At 40.8% G+C, this 25,063-nt stretch overlaps 1 protein-coding gene across 3 annotated transcripts in view; it reads left to right on the top strand.

The window, feature by feature from the left end:
- Positions 1–25,063, top strand: part of MYO1B (myosin IB) — a 190,419-nt gene that overhangs the window by 54,215 nt on the left and 111,141 nt on the right. For all 3 annotated transcript variants that reach the window (XM_061149115.1, XM_061149117.1, XM_061149116.1), the window contains one exon: positions 1,800–1,915. In XM_061149115.1, the coding sequence (XP_061005098.1) occupies positions 1,800–1,915 (116 nt within the window). The remainder of the gene's footprint in view (positions 1–1,799; positions 1,916–25,063) is intronic.

Here is a 25,063-nt window from a genome sequence, read left to right as displayed (position 1 = left end):
ATCATTGTATTCAAGAAACTACCTTAAAAAGGGAGATTCATGTACTTTTGCTCTAAAGAAGGCTCATCTTTCAATCAGCAGATATTAAAGGAATATATCAATTATTGTATTATATATCTACTAATCTAACTAATTCTAGCATAATAGCTACAGGCTATTCAGATAATCATTCAGTGTCCAGCATCTCTCATCTACTTGTCAGGTGGGATGGAGTGTGAAGAAACCTTTTTGGAAAACTCTTGCCCAAGTGGGATAAGTTAGGAAACAGAGTCCTTGCTTGCCAGCCCAGATAAATGGGTCCTTAGTGCTAGGGTGTCAGAAATAGACATCCTAATTGCATGGGAGCTGAGAGTCTTTCTTTACGGCAGCAGGCCTGTCTGCTCTTGCTAAGACTGTATTCTTATCGGATGAAAAGAGGTATAAAAGTGACCTGTTCCATTTTCTAGGTTGGGGGAAAAAGCCTTTTATAATTAAAATAATTGTGACCCACATTTTGAAAAAAAGATCAGAACATTTTTACTGTTCTGTTTTCATATTCTGTTTAATTTTCTAGAAAGCTCTGTCTCCTTGAATCCAGTGGTGACAGTACTGGAAAAACTTGTTGCCTAAAAATGTCACCTTTTGCTGCATGACCCTAGAAAGGTGGGGAAGTTGGAAGTGAGCTTTTTCTTCTTTCCTTTCTTTTTTTTTACCTTTTTCTTAAAAAGGCTTTTCGTAACTGACATATTTTTGTTAGCATCCCCCTTCCTGCCATCTTTATAATGTTGAAACTGAAAGGAAAAATGAAACTGCTAAGATGAGTTACAGTTAAGTAACTTTTGCTTGCAGCATTGTGCTAGTCTTTGTACAAAGTGACCTAACCCAACACTGTTCTTGCTGCTGAGAATTTAAGATAGAAATGGAAAGAAACATAAATAATGTTCTGGTTTGCAGTGTGAGAGGATTACTGTTTGCTAAGATAACAGCATTGATCTTTCTGAAAGTATATTTAAATTTACATTAAATTTAAATTCAACATGAAATGTACTCTTTCAGGAAGTACTTTTCAATTCTGATGTTGAAGTCCGTTAGATGTAATATGAAATTATTTTGTTTGAGTGGTGGTGATGGTGTAGTCACTAAGTTGTGTCTGACTCTTGTGACCCCATGGATTGTAGCCCGCCAGGCTCCTCTGTCAATGGGATTCTCCAAGCAAGATGCCCAAGGGAAAGCTGTAACTCTGATGTTGAGTTATATGTGGTCTGAACCCATTGTAGAGATGGACAGACTATGTAAGGGCAGTGCCAAAGTCAAGGTCCCATTGGATAGGTATGGGTGTGGGCAGGGAGGAGGGGAAGCCTGGGTCACTATAGACTGAAATTGGAGGATAAAGATGAGAGAGGGAAGCACCAGCTGTAGCTGGAATCCAGGAAAGCATAGTCTCGCTGACAATTAGCTGTGGTCGGTGACAAAATTTTTGGCAAGTATGAGAGGGTTGTGTAGGACTCTTATCCAGGATCATGAGTTAATCTAGAGATTTATTTTGAAAGTTTTTTTCAATGTATAAATCTGTGCTTTCCATGTATCAGCAAAATAAACATTATCGGCTATCTATCTTCAGAGAAAAGTACAAAATGATCAGGCAGTAGAACTAGTGTTTTTATTTTTAAAATTTTGAAATTATTTTTATGATGTACCACTGTTAAAACTTTTTATTTTATACTGGAGTATAGTAGAACTAGTGTTTTTAAAAGGATAAAGCCATGCAACACTAAGACGTAAGATGTTAAAATGGTTGTATTTTATTCTTTCTTTTGCAGACATACATTGGAAGTGTGGTTATATCCGTCAACCCATACCGGTCATTGCCCATTTATTCACCAGAGAAAGTGGAAGATTACAGGAACAGAAACTTCTATGAACTGAGCCCTCATATGTAAGTATGGTATTAAAGTATCAAGTTTCTCTTTCACTCCAGAGATGTTGAGTTGACAGATGTGTCCAGCTGTTTCCTCTGAGTATCTGGAAAATGTTATTAGTCATTTTAAAAAATCAGATGGAGGAACGTAGAAGCTAATTGTTACAGCTTATTTTAAATTTAAAAAAAGAAAAGAAGACGACTTCATTTGTCCTCAGGCTCTTTAAGTCCTGAAATATTTGGTTTCAGTATGTAAAGTATTTTCTGTTAAAAATTCTGCGTAAGTAGCAGCTGCTGCTAATTATGTTTGCAAATAAAACAGGAATGTGCATTGTTTGTTATTATAAAGAGCCCAAGCAGTGTTTCCATGCCTTTGTTGGTTCAGGAAAGATTCTAAGTGTCGGATTGTGTAATGGGTTTTGAGAAAAAGAAAGAAATAATACCTTCAGTTTATAATCTTCATGGACATTGTTCACCAGATGTGTGCATTAGGCCAATGATTTCACCTTCCTTGAAGTTAGTTACTTGTTTGATTTTTCTGAGAAGGTCGCTTGTTATTGTAAATAATTCCTGTAAGTAATAATCTATAATTGGAGAAGGAAATGGCAACCTACTCCAGTATTCTTGCCTGGGAAATCCCACAGACATGGGAACCTGGTAGGCTTGCAGCCCATGGGGTCGCAAGAGTTGGACATGACCTAGCGACTGAAGCCAACCACAAGAGTTGGACGTGACTTAATAACTAAAACCAACCAACCAATAATGTATACTAGTTACCTAGTGAGAAACCCTGAGCTAAAGTCAGAGAATCTGCAGAATTTTAGTTGTGTCCTAGCAGAAAAGGATTTTCTGTGTATGATTGAAGATGGGCTCTATTATTTTTACTAGAAAATAAATCTGATAATTAAAGAACATACACACCACTGTCCAGATATTTATTTTAGGTTTTTTTTTTTTTTTGGATAGTGGAGCATACAGTAACGTTTTTGAACTGTTTGAAACTAAAGATTTAAATAATTTGTGGGAGTGGTTATTAAAACTAAACACTGTATTTTACCAATCAAGTAGATTCTGATTATTCAGTTTTCTCCTCGGAGTAGATTTTGCAAGTGAATTTGTTTCATTTTGCCTTAGCAAAAATAAAATCTGAAATTTGTTTGATAAAGTTCTCCTTATAAGTCCCTACAATGAAATACCTTATTTGATGCCTTAAGATTTGTTTTACGTTCTCAGCCTTCAAGTCATGCCTTCTAAGTGCTTAGATCAGCTATATCAGTATTGTGCCAGGAGCTTAGGAGAAGTTTAGTTTCCTAAGCCTTACCTCTAGTAGGCCAGGAAGCTACATTTTGCGCAAGCTTTCCAGGTGATTCACAGGTATTTGCAGGTTTGAGAACCTGTTGTCGTGTGTGTGTGCGGGCGTGCTCAGTCACTCAGCTGTTTCTGACTCTTGGCGACCCCGTGGACTGTAGCCCGCCAGGCTCCTCTGTCCATGGGATTCTCCAGGCAAGAGTACTGGAGTGGGTTGCTGTTTCCTCCTCCAGGGGATGTTCCCAACATCTCCTTCATTGGCAGGTGCAGTCTTTTACCATTGAGCCGCCTGGGAAGCCATTGTCTTGTATATTTGCAGATGTTTTCCTTTTCTTAACTGCTTACTGCCTTTTATGGCAATAGCATTAATAATAATAGTAGCAGTAATAGCTTGTATTGATTGAATACTTACTGTGTGCAAGGACTTCTCTAAACACTTGACGTGTATTGTAACTCATGCCATTCTCAAAATCATTCTGTGAGGTAGGTACTATTGTGCGTGCGTGTGTACATGCTGAGTTGCTCAGTCGTGTCCAACTCTTTGTGACCCTATGGGCCGTAGCTCACCGGGCTTCTCTCTTCATGGGGTTTTCCAGGCAAGAATACTGGAGTGGGTTTCCATTTCCTTCTCCAGGGGATCTTCCTAACTCAGGGATTGAACCTGTGTCTCTTACATCTCCCGCATTGGCAGATGGGTTCTTTACCTCTGGCACCATCTGAGAGGGGAAATTGTCTCAGAATAATCAGCCATTTATCAAAGCCACCCAGCTCTGGGTTGGGGAGCAGGGATGTGAGAATAGTCACCTGCCGTGCCTGTCAGCTGGAAATACATTCTGTCATTTTCACGTTAGGCCTGTTACTGTGCAGTTTTATTCTGCTATCCTTGGGTTGCCTGTGTTCCTGCATTCTGGGCTCTCCAGAATAACTTTGCTGTGCCTCAGTTTGCCTCCAGAGACTGCATGCCATTCTTCCATTTGCAGCTGAAATCTCCACTTTGGGGTTGTTTAGTTATGTGCTAGATGTGTATTCTAGAACACAGAAATTCATGCTCTGGAATATCCATTTTTATTCCCGCTCCTAAAGATTCTTGTAAGAGGCTGCATAACAATGCTTACCTGAATTCACCTTTTATCCCCAAGGGGAAAATACCACACCGGCAATAAATTCCCAGAGTGCCTAGGATAAAGAAGATATTTTTGCCATGTTCTGTAAAATGGTGGCTCAGTGGTAAAGAATCTGCCTGCAGTGCGAGAGATGCAGGTTTGATCCCTGGGTGGAGAAAATCCTTTGGGGAAAGAGATGGCAATCCACTGTAGTATCCTTGCCTGGGAAATTCCATGGACCGAGGAGCCTGGCAGGCTATAGTACCTGGTGTCACAAAAGAGCTGGACGCAGCTTAACAACTAAACAAACAGGAACATAAAACATTGTACATGGGGTGAAAGGTACAACCTCACCTATCAAATCTGAAATGGCTAGATTCATATCACAGCTCTCCCCGCCTCACTCTTCAGTCCTCAGCACATTCCTTCCCACCATCAGGTCATCTTTGTACCTTCTGAGCCTTCTGCCTGGAATGCTTTTCCCCTGGAATGCTTTTCCCCTCCCTTTCCCCCAAGGCAACTCCTGTTCTTTAGATCTTAGATTGCGTTAGACCCTTTCCTTGCCAAAGTCAGATCTATTGCTTTTGTCACAGTTACAGTTAAACATTTTTTTCGGGCGTTATTTGATTCATGTCAGCTTTACCTGCCTTGCCAGCTTTTGCTCACCATAATTTTCTTAGCACCTGAAAGTAAGTGTTCAAAATATATTGATCAAGACTTGGTTTGAGTCCCAGTTTTCCCATTATAAACTCTGTAACCTTGAACGAATTACTTGCAAAAAAACTTCAACTCAGAAATTAAGTAATTTGCTGCATACAGTGGGAAAATAATTAACTCATAGGATTTTTGTGAGGGATAACTATCTAGAAGATATTTAGAAAGTACAGTTCTCTGATAGAAATACAGTGCTTAGCAGGGAATCTGTTGTTATGGACAGCTGCTGCTATTAACAGTGATAAGTATAATAATTATTGTAATAAGATAAGTTGGACACATTTCTAACATTTTGACAAGCTCTTTCTTACCATTTTCTCCTCCATGGTGGGACATTTCCACTTCCTTTAATGCATTTTCCTTCATTATTCTTTGTGAATGTCCATCTTTGACAGTACTTGAAACAGAGTTAGTGCTTGCTAGTTTCCCTACTAAAACCCAACCTGATCTTCTCAGAGATAGTGTCCACAAACAGAAGATCTTTGTGGTATAAGAAGATAAGATGACTTTAAGCTTTTGATGCATTCTAATCATAGCTACTTTAGGAATTTGGTTCCAGTTTGAATAAAAAATAACTTAAGCAGCTGCTCAAACCACGCCCCTTGAAAATTGCTGATTAATTTGCCTCATATTTTATTTGGAGTTTCTCTTGATCTGTTCACTGTTAGTCTGCAAATCTGTCCAGATGTTTCCTTTATAACTTGTGTGTTTTTGAAGGTGTCCAGAAATGGTCTTTCTTAAGTGTCAGACAATTGAAAAATATTTACATTCTACATAAGTATGTGACTTTCAGAGAGCGGAAATGTATAAATGAATAAAATGAAGATAAACAGTGGCTTCTTATCTATATTCCTTTTCAAAAATGTTTTCTTAACTCATGAATAAGGGGTTAAATGGAATAAATAAATTGTTAGTTATAAATGACCATCAATTACTTTTATAAATTATAGTTGGCTACAGACAAATCATTGGAAAAGACCTTGATGCTGGGAAAGATTGAGGGCAGGAGGAGAAGGGGGTGACAGAGGATGAGATGGTTGGATGACATCACTGACTCAATGGACATAGTAGACAGGGAAGCCTGGTATGCTGTAGTCCATGGAGTCGTGAAGAGTCAGACACGACTTAGCAACTGAACAACACCACAGACAAATTACAATTAGTATTACCTAATTTATGGAATCATGTGTACATATATAGCACTTTCCTGGTGATTCACATAGTGAAGAATCTGCCTGAAATATGGGTGACCTGGATTCAATCCCTGGATCGGAAAATCTCCTGAAGAAGGAAATGGCAACCCATTCCATTATTCTTCCCTGGAAAATCCCATGGGCAGAGGAACCTGGAGGTCTGTAGTCCGTGGGATTGCAGAGTCGAACACAACTGAATGACAAGACTAACACACCACATGTACATATATACAATAAATATACATCAGACAGGACTTTGAAGAATTTGTATAAAGAGGCTAATTGTTGTTGTCTCTATTGAGTGGTATTATGGACATTTTTTTATATTGTTCTGCTTGTTTGGTGTTCTTTTATGTAAGAGCCATAAATTGCTTTTCTAATAAGAAAAATAATACAAGTAACCAGGGAAAAAAGAAAAAGGAAAAAAAAAAAACCAAAAATGGTTTTCTGGTGTCATAATCTCTTCTTCCCCTCCTTCTTTGAATTCTGTACCCTGTATGTTTGGAGCTACACCTCAAGCGTGATAACGTTGGGTGGCTGCCTCTGCCATACATGATACTATTTACCTTTCTAATTGTGTAAGCCATGTCTTTCCAGTGTGGTTTTTACATTTTTTGCATATAAGGAATTTTTCTTAAATATCCCAGGGAGGACTTACTACATTTCAGACCACTTAGTAACTCTGTTCATGGAGAACTGCCTCAAAGGCCAAACCTCAGAGATGGGGAAGAATGATAGGGGAGAGATTAGGGAGATGACTGAACTGGTTACTCTCCCTCCACTCAGACTACTGTGGTGACATACACTTTCTGATACGCTAGTTACCAAATCAACTGGCCTGTTCTTGGGTTATTGCTTTTTTCTTTTTTTTAACCTTGCAGCACTAGATAGAGTTTATCACCCTCAGATGGATCTTCATAAAATCAGAAAACTTCCTGGGCTCCCCATTACTATCTGCATGAACTCCAAGTTCCTTGGCTTACTGTTCAGGCTCCTGCCAGTCCAGCCTCAGTCCTCCTCTCCAACATAAACACCACTACATGCCTTCTGGAGACACAGGTTTCCATGTCTTCTTTCTACCTCTCCCACCTCATACCCCAACTCTATTGTTAACATCCTGCCTGTCTCTTAGGTTCTGTCTTAAAGGCTTGATCAGCCCTAGACTGATCCACTGGTGACTTTTCCTGCCTCTGAATTCTTGGAACCACTCATGTGATATTACACACCACCTTTCTTACTGTGGCTAATTGTGTTTCAGCATCATCCTCCTTAATGAGACAGAAGCGTCTATAGATCAGGAACTTTATTCTGTACATCTCTGTGGCTTTCTCTTAAGAGCTCCATAACTTGAGTACAAAAGAGGTTTTAAATAATGTTTCATTACATTTTGCTTGTGTTATCTCTGACAATTCAAGGAAATCAGACTATTCTTGGCAGGCTATTTGCAGAGTTTATTCAAAACTTCATGTGGTATAATGAGAATTTTTTTTCATTTTTATAAAAAAGTAGACTAAAGTATTTTTACAGTGCTCTTCAACACTGAGTGTTCAGATTCAATTTATTCCTGATGTAGAGCACTTACCATCTAATTATATGCAGTGTCTAGGGAAAGGAACATGCCTCTAGAAGGAAAAGTACCCCACCACCTACCCCTCTCGGTGGTTGCAATCCAGGAGCAAGCTGAAATGTGTCCTTCTCAGACTGAGGTATAGTATGGTGGCCGTATTATATAGGCATTACAAGCACTATTTGAAGGAAGCAGTCTTTACATTCTGGTAAATGGAAAAGCTTGCAACACATTTTAAAATCTGAGAAAAATATCTTAAGACCTTGAAAAATTTCTGGCTACTCTCACCTAAAAAGGGACAAGTGATTAATGGGAGGATGTAGACCATGTTCCTGTCAGTTTTCCAGACATCTCTAGGGAACCTCTGATCCCTAATTTTTTGATGATTGAATTTGTAGGGCCAGATATTAGTGCCTAGAGAATCGTGTTGCTAGAAAGAAGTTGTTGTGGATTTTGAGTCCTTGTTAGTCCTGTCGTTGTACTCCTTTCAGGGTGAACCAGATTCAGGGTGAACCAGAAAGAACATCTCTGTATCTCACCATTTGCTGGTGCTGAGGTTGCATGTCCAGGGCTTAGGATAGGGTTCAGGGCAGAAGCCCCAGGCATTGTCCCTGCTCTGTTACCAGTGTTTTCCTTAGCAGAGTTAAAATACTGTGAGTAAAATTTTATTTGTTTTGAGAAGTCTTACGGTAACTAGAGCCTGAATTCTCAAAGAGGTTGCTTGTACAACTGGGTTTAAAGTACTTTCTCAAGGAGAGAGAGGGAGAGAAGGAGAAGCGAAGGAGAGGAAGAGGGAGAAAGAGAACAAGAGAAAACGTTGGTGTGATGTCCTGTCACTGAGGCTTTTGTATTAGTTCCCTAATTTTCCTTTTGAAATAGGTGAGCCTCTCATTGATTCAGTCCCTCCCGGAAAACCACTTTCAGAAAAGGGTTTTGTGCTTTCCCATCTAGCACTCTTTCTAGTTATTGCTTTAGGAAAGTTACTTGTTTACTGAGCAGATGTTTATCAAGAGCTTACCATATACCAGGCTCTCTTGTAGGCACTGGGATATAGCTGTGAACAAAGCCGATAAAATTTCTGTCATCATGAAGGAGACAGTCCTCAAACTTAAGTGTGCAGAAACCAACGTGGTCAAACTATTAGTTCAAGGGGAAAAGGGAAGAGGCGGGGAAGGGAAACTCTTATAAAAAGCAAAATGACTTTAAATAGTACTCTTGTAAAGCACCTCTAAGCCATGTTCTCTCAGGTAGTTTGAGTCAGTGGGCCATTAGTTGTGATCTGGTCGGGTTTGTATCTGCTTGGGTCTCTAACCCACCACATGAGTAACTTGTGCTCAGGAGCCCCTGAGCTCCGTCTTACTCTTTAGTTTGAATACCTTAAGTTAACAACTCACATGGAATGCCACATCTTAAAAATCATTCAAATTGCCCTTTTCCCTTGCTGTATGACTGTCTTGGGTCAAAATAAGCAGAAGGCAGTCACCATATTTGCTTTGTCTTGGCATATACTTGTTGGATTCTGGACAACAGTGGATGAAAAAATTTCTTGATGTAGAAAGACTGGTTTATATAAGCAGTGTGATGCCCTGTGGTGGTGAAGGACAGATGTTAAATGGAAGCTTCCTGGGCCTCTCACTGAATCAGCTTTTACGAAGCTCTGTGATCTGAACTTCCTGCCTTTAACTCAAACTTTTATTCTCTGTCTATCGCTTTATGGGAGTTATTTTCAAAACAGTGTCTTTCAGAACATATATTCTTGGCAGAAATTGACCTCAGCTAATTTCTCTTATAATTTATGAAAATTTTAAAATTAAAGTCGGAAGCTTAGGTTCTGTACAACTGTGATGTTTTTACCTTGAGAATTATGATAGAAGGATATATTTATTAATGAAAAATGTTTTTGTATGTCTGCAAAGTCTCTGGATTCTAATTTCTAGATCCCTAATTAAAATTTTTATCACTCCTTATTAAATGCATATCTCAGACCTGAAAGAAAGTTTATTTTGAAAAGGTGATATATTGAGCCAGCTAAGCACATATTCACACCAGCAAACACGATTATTTTAATGGTATATAATATTAAAGGGAAAAATTTGATTCTTAGCAAAATAGGCTGCTTCCCGCCAGAATGTTACAGGACTTTGACAGGCCCTGAGAAATCCTACAACATTCTGGAAGAGATCTGTTTCACCTTAGGCCTCAGCCCTGAAAGGAGTTAATGTAACACTTCATCTACTGCTAGAACCCACGTGAGGAGTGCTGTCTAGAGAGGTTGTGTTCAGAGGGTGGGGAGGGGTGTCCCCTTTGTTGTTGAAATAATACTCACTGCTGTGGTCTGTTGTTGGGACCTGTGTGACCGTTGGACCAGGTGGGTGTGGCAAAGGGAACTGTGTGGGAGTTTGTCTAAACAGGGGTCAGCAAAGACTGGTCCGTTCTGGGGGAGGTCAACAAAATCAAGGGTGATAGAAACAGAGTTCAGTAAGGCACTTAGGAGAACCACTCTTAGGAGGCAGGGTCCCAGTGCTGTCATGGGACAGAAATACTTGCAAGGGGAGTGGGCCCTGGAGGACCATCCCCCCACCCCACCCCAGCGAGGTGGGGGGCTTGCTGCTGTGCCCACTGTCTAGGTGTGCTGTCCTCCCTGCTCCAGCCTGTCTCAGGGTTCCAAATCCCCAAGCAGAAGCTATGGCTCATTCATTCACTCAGCATTACTAAGCATCCACAGTACGTGTGAGGTGTTGGGGATACAAAGATGATTTGTCCCTGAAGGACTGATTTATAGCCTAGTGGGGGAGACAGACCAGGAAGTAAATGAATACGCAAGAGAGAGAGAACCACCATGAAAAAGGTGGGAGATCAGAGTGACCATGTGTTCTGGCCTGCCCTCGACAGCCTGTCATTCCAGCATAATTATCAATAGTGCCCCCTGTCTGCAGGTGTCTTAAGTGTGGCCCCCCATGGATAAAGTGCTATGGGCATGCCAGGGAGAAGGTATTAGGCCCTGCCCGGGGCAGGGGAGGGGTGTGGTGGTGGCGGATGGACAGTAGGATTTTTGAAGAACGAGTTAGCCGCATAGATAAGGAATAGGATTTAGGGCCAGGATATAATTTTCCCAGCAGAGGGAACAGTGTTGATCCAGTGATTCAGCAGATGTTATCTGAGTGCCTGTCATGTACCAGGCACTGCATGAGGGCAGGTACCAGGCAAAAATCTCAGCCTTTTTGAGCTTACATCTAGCAAGGGGAGAGACCATAAACCAGAGAAGGAGATATAAATGATATAAATGGTGTTGGAGATGGTGACAAGAACATAGGAGGCCTGTGTGGGGGTGGAAGTACCATGGTGTATCATTTTAAGTAGGGCAGCCAGGGATGCCTTACTTTCTGAGATTGTGATACTCCAATGGGTCCTGGAGATAAGGGGATGAGCCATTTGGAGGGAAGAGTGTTCTGGCAGAGGGAACAGCAGGTGCCAAGGACTGAAGGAGAGAGACAGAGGTACAAAGACATGGCACATCCTTGATCTCAATTCCTGTGGTCTGCAGAGGCTAGAATGTAGGATGCATGCTGGGAAGGGGGATATATGTGGAAGAGGAAGAGCTGATCTGGGTCACAAAGGGTTTGTGTGCTAAGGATTTGCAATTTTAAGCAGGCAGGAGAGATAAGGTCAGCCTTGAGATTTGAACTGTCCTGGTGCCCCAAGGGAAGGGAACTCAAGGATAGTGAAGTTTAGGGTTCTGGTCGGCTTTGGCAATAATCCAGGCTGCAAGGGATGAGGGCAGAGTCTCATCTAGAAATGGAACATTTCAGAGGCAAACCCATAGAATTCAGTGGGAGTGACTCAGAGGGGTGGGAGGAAACTCAGAGGCCAGTCTTGACTACTAGCTGAGCTGGGGGTGTGAATGCCAAGCACTTCCCCCAAAGCTAAGCTAGTCTGGAGACAGCCTTGTAAAGCAGCTGTGGGTCCTGGGAGTTGGCATGGACATGAAATGGGGCACTTCTTCCCTGGAATCTTCATATTCCCTGATCCAAGCATGTGGACAGAGCAGCTTGTCTGAACTTCTGGAAGAGAATGTGTGTGTAGACCTGCATTTCCAATATTGAATCCTTGCCACTCACGCTCAATCACTCAGCCTTACTTGTTTATAAATGTGCTTCTGAAAGGTATTATGTAAAATTTGAAACCCTCATTAGTGTATGAAATTACACGTGGCTGTTTTATTTATAAGGTAATTATTTGTTCCGAGTCCAGTTGTTTATGTTTCTTAACTCCTTGGCTCTGTGGTGCTTTGGTCTGATCTTTCTCCTTGGGTGATCAAGGTTTGGAAAGCAAATAGACCAGCCTTTGCTGTGTGTGATTTCCCCACCCTCATGTTTTCTACATTTAAGATCCAGAGTTACCTGTATATATTTTTAAGAGAGTGCAGTTCTGTAGTCTTGTTTTCTTATTCCTTAAACCTGATTGCTTTGAAATTTCAGCATGGAGACATTCACTGCTGTCGTCAACTCCCATGGTCCCTCATCACTTGTTTGGTTTATTCCCTCATGGCCTAACAGCAGATGTTATGTGTTTTGTGATACCAGAGGTATGGTTATTTCCAGCACCAGCCAGTTCTCTGACACCAGCTGGCAATTCAATTCTGGCACTAACTACCAGAGTTATTGCAGATCCCACAGGTCAGAGGCTCTGCTCCCAAGTTGGCCCCAGCTTCTGATGCCAGCAGAAAATGAAGTGTGCAGGCCCCCCCAACACTTCAAGAGCTGACTGCAAATTTGGAGGCTTCTGCATCCCCCTTTAAGTTCAATACTTTGCTAGAATGACTCATAGAACTCAGGAAAACACTTAGATTTATTGATTTATTTTAAAGGATGGGCTTCCTAGGCAGTGCTAGTGATAAAGAACCCACCTGCCAATGCAGGAGACCTAAGAGACATAGGTTCAATTCCTGGGTTGGGAAGATCTCCTGGAGAAGGACATGACAACCCACTCCAGTATTCTTGCCTGGAGAATCCTATGGACAGAGGACCCGACAGTTCATGGGGTCTCATAGTGTTAGTTGTTTAGTCGTATCCGACTCTTTGTGACCCCATGGACTGTAGCCCACCATAGGGTCTATTGGGTTTCTAAGAGTTGGACATCACTGAAGTGACTCAGCATTATAAAGGATACAACTCAGAAACAACCAAATGGAAGAAATGCATAGCACAAAGTATAGGGGAAAAGAAGTGTAGAGTTTCCATGCCCTTTCTGGGTGGATCAGCTCCCCAGCACATTAGTGCCTTCAGCCCAGAAGCTTCTGAATCTCCTTGTTGAAGAGTTTTATAACCTAATCTGCAGCCACCCCCACCTCCTTCCTGGAAGTGGGGAGTGGGGGCTGAAAGACCCCCACTCCTCTAATCATACATTTGGTCTTTCTGGTGACTAGTCCCCAAGCTGAAGCTATTTGGGGATCCTGCCATGAGTCACCTCATTAGTATAATCCCAGGTGTGGGCAAAAGGGACTTGTTATGAATAACAGAAGACTTCCTGTTACTCAGGAAATTCCAAGGGTTTTAGGAGCTCTGTGCCAGGAACCAGAGTCAAAGACCCAAATATATTTCTTATTATACTAGAGATGGGCTTCCCAGGTGGCACTAGTGGTAAAGAACGTGCCTGTCAATGCAGGAGATGTAAGAGATGCAGATTCGATCCCTGGGTTGGGAAGTTCCCTGGGAGGAGGGCACAGCAATGCACCCCAGTATTCTTGCCTGCAGAATCCCATGGACAGAGGAGCCTGGTGGGCTACAGTCCATAGGGTTGCACAGAGTCGGACATGACTTGAAGCAACTTAGCACGCACATGCCACAGATTGGTACATGTGGATACGCCCTTCTTGAGAAGCATAGGAAGCTTGCCCTGAAATACTCGAATGTTAGCGTCCTGAAGCCAGGTTAATGTCACAGTTTCTGTAAAGTGTTCTAGAAAGCTGAATTACTGGGGACTCCTTTTTATAAGAAATATCTTAAGTAGTAGTTCAGCTTAAGGGGAGTTCATTTCCGTAAACACTGAGAATTATAAAGACTGTGCTGTCCAGTCCACTCTCAGCTCTCTCCTCCATGCTGGCCCTGGAGGAGATGGGCATCCAGCCCCTCTCATGCCCTCAGGACTTCGCTCTGTGATTATCTCCCCACTGCACTCTGTTATCAACCTTTTCTTCTCCTTCCATTCCCACCAGCATCCATGCTGTAATGTTTCTCTTGATTCCATGTCTCCGAGCTATCACGCTGTTTGTTTCCCTTTATTACAAAACTTTCTGAAGAAGTTGCACATGTGTGTTGTCTCTAGTTTATCTCCTTTTCTTTGTTCTCTTAGGCATTTATTTCTCTTCTCCATGAAAACTATTCTTCATCAAGGTCATCTGTGACCTCCATGTCATCAACTCCAGTAGTCAATTTTGAATTCTCTCCTTCCTTTAATTGTCAATCATATGGGACAGTGTGCCCAGTTCCTTTTGAAACCCTGCTTTAATTTGGCTTTCTGGCCTCCACACTTTCTGTTTTCCCCACTTGCTGGGTGGAAGGCTGGATGTGCCTGGACCTCAGAAGGTTGGCACCTCCGAGGGCTTGGCTGCGGGCCTTTTCCTTCTCCTCTGTAGACACTTAGAGGGACCCACATAGGCTTCAAAGATGCGCTGATATTCCCAGGTTTAGGTCTCCAGCTGGACTTGAGCCCCTAGCTCCTGGTAACTCAGCCACATTCAACCCTTCAGTATAAATGAACTTCAGCCGCTTCAAACTGGAGGGCGGGTTGCCCCCTCTGCCTCCTCTTTCTCATCTCTGCCAGTGGCAGCGCCATCCTTTGGCTGCTTGTGCCGCAAGCCTTTTCTTCCTTTTCTCTCCCACCCCACGTTCAGTTCACTTGTTGGCACTGCCTTTATAGACCCGCGTCTCACCAGCCCTGCCACCGTGCTTGTCCGGGCCGCCAGCCTGTCCCACTTAGATTGCTGTGGGAGCCTCCTCGTGGGCCTTCCTGTTTCAGCTCTCCCAGTATCCCTACCCACACCTCCTACCTCAGCCATCTTTTGCCCAAAAATGTCATGGCTGCTGGCTGAAGTGATCTTTCTTAAAGATGCCCATTAGCTTGCTTTTCCCTGCTGCTCAGAAACCTGCGGGGCGCCCCTGGATGTGGGCGCCGGTCTCCTGACTCACAGTGCTGCTTCTCAGCCCCGTGCTCGGCCACACCGGCCTCCTCCCGGCCCGCGCGCCCCGCCGCCCTCTCCCCCGGGAGGGACCAGCGCGCTTGTCACCTCACTGCAGGCCTCTGTGTGCTTAGCCGCTCAGTCGTGTCTGACTCTTTGCCGCCTCATGGACTGTAGCCCTCCAGACTCCTTTGTTCATGGGATTTTTCAGGCAACGATACTGGAGTGGGTTGCCATTTCCTTTTCCAGGAGATCTTCCTGACCCAGGGATCGAACCCGGGTCTCTTGAATTGCAGGTGAATTCTTTACCATCTGAGCCAGCAGAGGAGCCCTCTTACTTCAGTTGGGAAGCTCCTTAACCATCCGCCATTACCTCAGATACTTAAAATAGCAGTCCGTGGCCAGCCACTCACTGTCACTGTCCCTGAGACTTTTATTTTCTTCATTTATCACCTGACATTTCATAGGTGTCTGTTGTGTCTCTATTTTTTGTCTCCTGTATTTGAATGTCAGTTCTAGGAGAGCAGGGGCTGGGTTTATTCTACATATCCATGTATCCATAGCAATTATAATAATGCCTGTCTCATAGCAGCCGTTGCATGAAGTGTTTCTTGAGTGAGTGACTGATTTAATGACTATGGGGAGCCTACTCTTTAGTTAGAAACTGTGTATTGAAGATATGGATGGTCTTTGTTCCCAAGACTCTCAGGCTAGTTGGGAGGAGAAAGGAATGGTTCCATAAGCAGGTCATTTTAATATAATAGTGTACTTGGAATGAGAGGGAATAAGGTGGAAGCACAGAAGATGGGTGGTGAAGCAGAAAAGCACTTAAAGGATTCTGAAGGTGCCACCTGTGTTGCGTCTTCAAGACGGAATTCTAGAAATCGATGGGCACTGTAAAGTATAATAATGGTCTGTATAGAAGAAAAAGCAAAGGTCTAGTTTTGGTTAAGGCACAGCACACCAGGATGATAGGAAGGTATGTGAGGAAGGGAAAAGGTGTTTGAGTCGAGATGATAGCCATATGTAGAACTTTTTTTTTTATGAAAATAAAACATTCAAATACCAGTCTACTTGAATCATTGGGAGGATTGAAGGATTATGTTTATTCTAAAGTAACAGGAGGAGGGTTTGGGATGAGGGCATTACTTAAAATTATAAGCTTATGTGTCTGAAAAAATTGTCATCTTGCATTTTCAGTCACCAACTGGAAAAAAATGTCGGGCTTGTCAAATATGCCTAAATATGTATGTGTGTAAATGAAGTGTTTTAATGAATGAGTGGTAAATGACTGAATGTTGAAATGAACTTTATAAGTGTAAGCAGATGTTAATTCATTATGTTTTATGACAAAACCTCTAGTTGCTATGGGTGATGAATCATAATGCTATTCAGGAGGAAGAGCATTTGATGTACAGGAATCCTGATTTTCAGTCATTATTGACTTCTGCAAAGGATGTGCTCTTCTTTGAATATGGAATCCTTCCCTTGTGAGATTCGTGTTCAGTGTCCAAATGCCTGGGTGGTCAGCTGGAGATCTGAAAAGAATATACTCAATTACATTGAGAACACTGTAAGCCCTATTGATGGTTTGACTTAATTTCACAAAAAGCAGTAGAGGCATAAGTTAGAATGTATACATTTTCTACTAATCTTTTCCTTTCAGTCCACCTCAACAGCAAAACATTAGAAAGTACCTGGAGGGAGGGAAGGTTTGGCTGGTTTGTGCCAGGTGTGCGAGTTAGTTGCTCGGTCGTGTCCGACTCTTTGCGGCCATGTGGACGGTAGCCCACCAGGCTCCTCTGTCCATGGGATTCTCCAGGCAAGAATACTGGAGTGGGTTGCCATTCCCTTCTCCATGGGATCTTCTTGACCCAGATATCGAACCCCGATCTCCTGAGTTGTAGGCAAATTCTTTACTGTCTGAGCCACCAGAGAAGTCACAGTTTGTGCCATGGACTTTTATTTTTGGGGAACACAGATAGGCATCCTCCTAGGTTGTCTACTTAAGACCTAGATGGGATGAGTCCACTGGATGTGTCCATTTCCACTTCTGTCATCCATATTTTCATGAAGCATGGGTTACTACGGGCTTTTGAATGTTTCCTTAGGACTTGCTAATTTTTTAAGCTGTTGCTTTGATTGCTTTCAGAGGACAGATTCTTGTCTCATTCACGCTACCTCACGTTCTGTCCTTCAGAGTTGCTGCTGCTTCTCTCTATGTTTAGAATTGCCTTGGCCATTGTTAATAGCAGAGGCTTAAACATAATTTATATGTGTGAATAGCATTATGAATAAAAACAAGGATATTAAAAATGGCAGAATCCCACCCATGGTCAGAGAAATGTATTAAAGAAAACGTTACCGAAGTATGAAGTTGTTAGGACATAAATCATAAAATGAACCTACTTAGCTATTTAAGATTGCTATATGGGTGAGTCATTGCTGTCTGGTTACTCATTACCTGAAACATGGATATAAGGAAGGAGGAAGTGTGGAAATGTCTCTGGGTGTTTCTTGGGCAACTCTCCTAAAACAAATAGAAAATAGTGTATAATGCTTTGAACATTTTCTTCTTTTTCAGAGTATAATATGATTGTCATTATAATAGTATCCTGTCTGTGATTGTATCTCACAGGCATAGATCAGGTAGCATAAATGAATCTTCAGATTTGAAAATTTGTCATTTTACAGATTTTTCCTTGCTGTTTGCATATATCTGGCATTGATCTTGAACAGAACTTCCAAAATTAAAGTCAGTCCTAAGTGAAAATTTTGGCTGAAAATAGGTTGAGTTTGAATAAATTTGGCTGGGGATCTGTTAGTTGTAAGCTTTCCTTCTCTTGACCTCTCCTCACCTGTCTTGCTGTTGCTTTCATTTTTCCTTCTTTTTAGGCACCCTGGTCATGTATTCACTCACTTCATTCTTTATCATGTGTTCATCTTTCAGGACGCATCCAGGATACACCTGCACTTTGAAGCCATTTCCCAAAAGGCCACTTGGTGGTTCTAACATGTATTTTCCATAGCATGCATTATGTCAGAGTTGTATGGACTTTATTGTATACTGTCTTATATATTTCATTAATTGTTTCCGATTTAAGTATTGGACAAGAGGGAGCATCTTTTGAGCAGGGACTAAACAGTTATAATTATTTTCTTGTCTCAAGATCATGGGTCTTAAAATCCATCCAATATGTGTGTTTATGTATTGTATGGTGTACATTATGAAACATGCACAAGAACAAGAACTTTAAAAATATGATAAAGACCTATAAACAGAAATTCTAATATTTTATATCCATATTCCAGTGGCTTATCTTAGGCATACCCTGGGATGCCCACATCTCACTTTGGAGACCGAGGGTTAGGGACACATTAGGGACGCAGGAAGTATTTATTTTTAGCCTTCAGCTCTTTTCTGCTGGTTGTTAACAAGCTTTCTACCTGTCCACAATAAAACTCAAGGCAATAGTGTGTGTTTTATATCTAGTTAGGGAATATCAGGGATGTACTGGAATAAGATAGGTTATTCTTGGACAACAAGCCTTCATACCTTAAGACATAACAGAGTGAAAGTTTGCTTGTCACTGATAGCACAGTCTGATGGGGGTCAGAGGCTGTCCTCTGAGTGGTGACTCATATTCAGGCTGTAGTCGTAGCAACTGGAACACGTGGCTTTTAAGTTTGCTGTGGGAGGTGGAGAGAGAGCATGGTCAACCCTTTCCTCATTGGCTGGTTTGTGGTCACATGGGCCCAGCCTCCTGCAAAGGAATCTGGGAAATGCACCCAGGAAGTAGAAGATGGAATGGGATTTAGTCAAAATGTGTCATGGCCTCCTATTTGCGAGGATGATCTGTTCATTTCACTAGAGTTGTTGCTGTTTAATAACTCAACTCATGGTTTATCAAGTAAAGCAAGCTTCTGCATGAATTTAAACATGAATTCAGTAGTATAATTTAGAAAGAAAATAAGTCCTTTTAAAGTACTGTCAAATGTTTCCCTTGTAATGATTATAATCACTGTTCACATTTCCATTTGAATCTTATTTGAACACATTTTAAACTACAAAAGTAAAACTGTTCACTGATTTTTCATGTGTCTGTGGTTATTGCTTTCCTTTTTTTCCACTCAGTGGAGACTAATGGTTTATTTGTTTACTATGAGCAAAGTTAATAGTAGTGTCCAGTTTGATTGCTGTTGTTTACAGAAGTAGTTAATATATGAATATTTGAAGATGTGTGTAAATGCTTTGATGGCTTATGCCAGTAGATCTGTCTTTGGTCCAATTGCCATATTATTGATATTCTTGGAACAAATATGTTTATTGAGAATTTTAGAAAATTAAATGCTGATCTCATCTATGTTAGTTCACATATTCACCTATTGAGAATTGTAGCAAAATGGTTCTGACCAACTTTGAAACTTAAGCTAGTGTAGTTTTAATTTTTTTGGATTCCACTCTTCTGAGAATGAAAGAATAAAAATCAGTTTCCCTTACATTGTGGAATTTAAGTTGTGTTTAAGGACAGCTTTATTAGTGAAATTCTTTTTCCAAATATGAGTGTAGTCAAAGGTGAAAGGTGAAAAAATATTAAAATTTTAAACATGGATGCAGAAGAATTTTAATATTACTTCTGATCAATAAATTTTAATTTTACAGCAATCATATTAATTTTCATGGTGGGAAAACCAAAAACCATAAGTAAATAAATAATGTCACTCCCAATAAGTAATGTCACTCTATAGTTTCATCTTGTAGAATGTAGATGATATATTACTTTTAAAATTTTACTTCTAGTTTATAACAGTCATTCTCTTGTTAACTTTGGTCATGATTAAGTACTTTGCAAAAATGCTTATGGTATATCCTTTACATACTTTTCTTGGGTCTTCTTGATCTGGAAAAATACACTTGTTTTTGGTAAACAGTTTTATTGGATATAAAGATCTTAAGCATGGCCTTACTAGCATGGGAGATGAGTGCAATTGTTCGATGGTTAGCACACACTTTAGTACTACCTTTCCTGGGAATTGGGATGAAGATTGACCTTTTCCAGTCCTGTGGCCACTGCTGAGTCTGCAGATTTGCTGACATATTGAATGCTACTCCTTGATGGCATCATCCTTTAAGGTTTTGAGTAGCTCTACTGGAATTCCATCTCATCCACTGGCTTTACTAACAGCGGTGCTTCCTAAGTCCCACTTGACTTCACTGTGCAGAATATCTGGCTCTGGGTGGCTGACCATACCGTCGAAGTAATCCGGTTCATTTGGATCGTTTTTGTACAGTTTTTCTGTGTATTCTTTCAATCTCTTCTTGATCTCTTCAGTGTCTACTGTACCCATAGGTATGATTAAAAATCATTGTCAATCAATTCTTTGCAGACATCAAATAGAACATTAAAATATCATTTAGTTAAATTAAAATAGGATTCTGTTTAACTGTTAACCTAGATGCACACTTGCATACTGAGGGTTTTGTACTCTCTCTCTCTCTGCTTGGAATGCCCCAGCCCCTGCAGTGCATGCAGCCCTGTCTCTCTCTCCACATGTTCTCCTCCCTCACCTTCCTTGAGTCTTTGCTCACATGCTATCTTCTCAATGGGTCCTTCCATTGTTATCCTTTCTAACAGTTTCATCCTGGTCTCCTTTTCTGTTCTGCCCCAGCATTCGCCATCCTTCTTGCTTGCTTTGTTTCTCTCTTTTACCATCTTCTGGTACATTATACTTTACTTAGTTTCATTATTGCCTGCCTTCCCCTCCACATCACTCACAGAAGCTTGGGTCCATGTTCATTGCTACATTCTTAGTGGCTGGCACATATTAAACAGTCTGTAATATCAGTTAATTAGGTTAAATAAACCTTTAATCACATGTTCAGAAATTTCTGATGTTCTAGGAATTCATATCAAAAGATGAAGCTAGACTATAAGGACTCTGCTTGGATATCTCAGCTTGCTATTTAGTAACTTCTGAAAAAAGAGGGAAAATTTTCAAATGGTATAGTTTGAAAATTTAGGAGCCGCCTTCTTTAAGGATTCACAACAGAAATGAGAAAACAGTAAAATTATTCAAGTACGAGATATGAATGTAATAATGATATTATATTTAAATGTTCACAGATGAACTTGTGCTGTCAGTAGACTTATTGTTGGTGGTTTTGAGTTGTGAATGCTAACAAAGAATTTGTGAATGGGAAATAATTTAATTCTAAGGTTGCTTTCAACTCTGAAATCCTATGAGTGTATGATCTTCCTATTTAAGAAATGTGGAGTGTATTTTAGGAAAACTTTCATTAGAAAAAATTTTTTTAATGTTACTCATTTTTAAAAATGTTAGTTGGTTCAGTTGTTTAGAATAACTAGGTAGTAGGTTTTATATGTGCATCCCTGGTAGCTCAGCTGGTAAAGAATCTGCCTGCAATGCAGGAGACCCTGGTTCAATTCCTGGGTTGGGAAGATCCTCTTGAGAAGGCATAGGCTAACCACTGCAGTATTCTTGGGCTTCTCTGGTAGCTCAGATGGTAAAGAAGCCACCCACAATGCGGGAGACCTGGGTTCAATCCCTGGACTGGGAAAAATCCCCTGGAGGAGGGCATGGCAACCCACTCCAGTATTCTTGCTTGGAGAACCCCCATGGACAGAGAAGCCTAGTGGGCTATAGTCCATGGGGTCGCAAAGAGTCTGACACAACTGAGCGATTAAGCACAGAACAAGGTGTATATGGGACGATTTGATTCTTCAGTTTCTGAGGTCACAGTCTAAATTAGGAAAGTTGAAGATTAGTTAACATATCTAGATTTAAAGTCTGGTTTTGCCCTTTTCCAACTTCATTGTCATTTGGGCACTTGTGACAAACTTTTCTGTGTCAGTGTAAAGATGTACCTGAAAGGTCTTATTTCCATGGAAAACAAGGCAGATCTTCTCCAATTCTCTTTATAGAGATAACTTTCAAGAAGTCAGTCCTATTAACTCTCTTTGAGTTACTGGTGACCAGAATTTGTTTGTTATACTCTGGAAATCTTAGTGAATGGGATAGTACATTTTCACAAGCACACACTTCATTTCTCAGCATCTCCATAAAAGCGTGTAAGGAAAGAGTCCTCTTGGAATTGGCAAGAAAGGAGAATATTGAAGTTTTTCAGAAGAGATGGGCAGTTTTGAGGTGTTTGGGTGATGGGTTAGGGGAAAACATAGAATTAGGAATGAACAGATACAGAATCCATGCCAACAGTCACCCATTCAGAGTTTCTCTTTACATAACATGAGGTGGGGCAATAGTCTTGAGGTTCTCTTGAGTCAGTGTTGCTATGATTTTTCAACTGTAGTCTTTTTCTTCCGATAAACTTATGTTTATCTGCTTGCACGCTGAAGGTTTTTCTAGATTTGTGAATTTAGAATGTTACAGTTTTAAATGAATAAATGAAAATTTTCTGGGAAATTGCCATTCTTAGCTATATTTTAAGTGAGCTCATATATTTTGAGGAATGTCTGTCTATCTACCTACTTGTCTATCCTCCCCCCCTCCAAAAAAAAAAAAACCCAAAGAACTTTACATGTATACATGGATTTTAGTCACAGCAATGTCAGTGTTTGGTCTTTTATCTACTTTTTCTATTGGAATATGATTGCTTTTAGTTTCTGCTGTACAATGAAGTGAATCAGCTTTATATATACATTTAAAGATATGTGAAGAGTATGAATGGGAACTAATTGTTTTATCTCCTCACGTTGAAAATTGATTGAAAGCAGCTTACTGTTTTACAGTCAATATTTTATTTTATTATTTTTTTTTTACAGTCAATATTTTAAAATGATAGCTTTCAAAAAGCCAGAGCAGGTTGGGGCTGTTTTTTTTTTTTTTTTCGCATGAGCCACCTGTTCTCCTTGCTTGGCCTTGTAATAAACCTTTCCTTTGCTTTAAAAAAAAATAGAAAAAAAGCAAAGGAAACAGAAATAATGAGACCAAAGCAAAAGTTAATACCATGCTGTGCTCTATGGTTATTGAACTTGGATTTTTCATTTCCTGGTGGTCAAAACAAAAAGGGGAATATGATCAGTTACAAAATCCTTTTTGCACACAAGATCAAAGTACTTGAGTTGCTCAAGAGAAAAGTTTTCCTTGCCAGTTAGTTTTAAAAGAGATTTTGAAGTCTTACGGGACTTAGGAAGTGAAGGATAGCATCTTGAGCAACACCTCCCAAAATTTCTCTGCAGAAAATAAAGTAGTGAATTTTATATGGCTCCTTTTTATGCCACTTCAGTAAGTAGAAGCAGAGGACATAACACCAGAGCACAGTTTTGCAAAAGCAAGTCTGTGAGACACTGAAGTCAGCGATTACTTGACCTTGGCTGCTCCACAGGGCCCCCAGAGAATTCCATCACATCTGTGGAGGGTGGGAAAGGGTAGCGAGGCATCAGCTCCCCAGGTGATTCTAACGTGTGTCCAAGGCTGAGAACCACCAATACAAGTACCTAGGTTATTGATGGTTTGGCTTGATTCAGAAATACAAGGAACAGATGGATGGCAGTTTCTCCCTCAGGTGATTATCTGTGACAGTTTTATGGGTTCCTTTATTTGTTTTCAGTTTTTTCATAACTGGGCTTTGAATTAATGGTGGTCTGCTGACAGAGATGATATTCTTTGGAAGGAGCCCAGAATACACATACTCTATTGTCAGGAAAACATAGCTCCTTAATTTGGAAATAAGCTTGTCATTATTTTATGAAAATCGAGGAAGCAAACCAAGACTCATTTAAATAGGTGGCTGCTTCCTCTCTGGAGAGTTGTGGGCTACAGACATGACAAATAGAAGGTTCTCTAGACTGGAACTAGTTTACAGTTATGCTTAGAAAACCATGAAGGATATAGGGATGGTCCTGGTCTTTGGGTCTGGGGCATCACTGCAGAGATTGATATTTCCTCAGTTAGTAGGTGTTTGAAGTACACGTATGTGGAGAGAGCAATCTTGTGTGTGTGTGTGTGTGTGTGTTTAACCTTAAACAGTCAGTTTAGGGACCATAGGTCTCAATGGCAAAAAAGACACATGAAAAAGGGACAGAGGGTTGTGACTAGCTTTTCTAAGTAGTCTTATTATTATTATTTTTTAATTTATTTATTTTTTCAATGGGTTTTGTCATACATTGACGTGAATCAGCAATAGATTTACACGTATTCCCCATCCCGATCCCCCCTCCCACCTCCCTCTCCACCCGATTCCTCTGGGTCTTCCCAGTGCACCAGGCTCGAGCACTTGTCTCATGCATCCCACCTGGGCTGGTGATCTGTTTCACCATAGATAATATACATGCTGTTCTTTCAAAACATCCCACCCTCACCTTCTCCCACAGAGTTCAAAAGTCTGTTCTGTATTTCTGTGTCTCTTTTTCTGTTTTGCATATAGGGTTGTCGTTACCATCTTTCTAAATTCCATATATATGTGTTAGTATGCTGTAATGTTCTTTATCTTTCTGGCTTACTTCACTCTGTATAATGGGCTCCAGTTTCATCCATCTCATTAGAACTGGTTCAAATGAATTCTTTTTAACGGCTGAGTAATATTCCATGGTGTATATGTACCACAGCTTCCTTATCCATTCGTCTGCTGATGGGCATCTAGGTTGCTTCCATGTCCTGGCTATTATAAACAGTGCTGCGATGAACATTGGGGTGCACGTGTCTCTTTCAGATCTGGTTTCCTCAGTGTGTATGCCCAGGAGTGGGATTGCTGGGTCATATGGCAGTTCTATTTCCAGTTTTTTAAGAAATCTCCACACTGTTTTCCATAGCGGCTGTACTAGTTTGCATTCCCACCAACAGTGTAAGAGGGTTCCCTTTTCTCCACACCCTCTCCAGCATTTATTGCTTGTAGACTTTTGGATAGCAGCCATCCTGACTGGCGTGTAATGGTACCTCATTGTGGTTTTGATTTGCATTTCTCTGATAATGAGTGATGTTGAGCATCTTTTCATGTCTAAGTAGTCTTATAACCTGTTTAAATCTCAGAGATTTGATGTGTGGAGTCTTTGAAGATTTACTGGTTTATTCATCTGACAAAAATTTTGAGCACCCTACCTCTGCCTGGCCCAGTGCTTTTCTTGC

The sequence above is a fragment of the Dama dama genome, chromosome 8 (genome assembly GCF_033118175.1).
Source record: "Dama dama isolate Ldn47 chromosome 8, ASM3311817v1, whole genome shotgun sequence".
NCBI classification, from domain to species: Eukaryota; Metazoa; Chordata; class Mammalia; order Artiodactyla; family Cervidae; genus Dama; species Dama dama.
The sequence above is the reverse complement of the archived record's forward strand: the minus strand, read 5'-3'. Positions and strand labels throughout refer to the sequence as shown.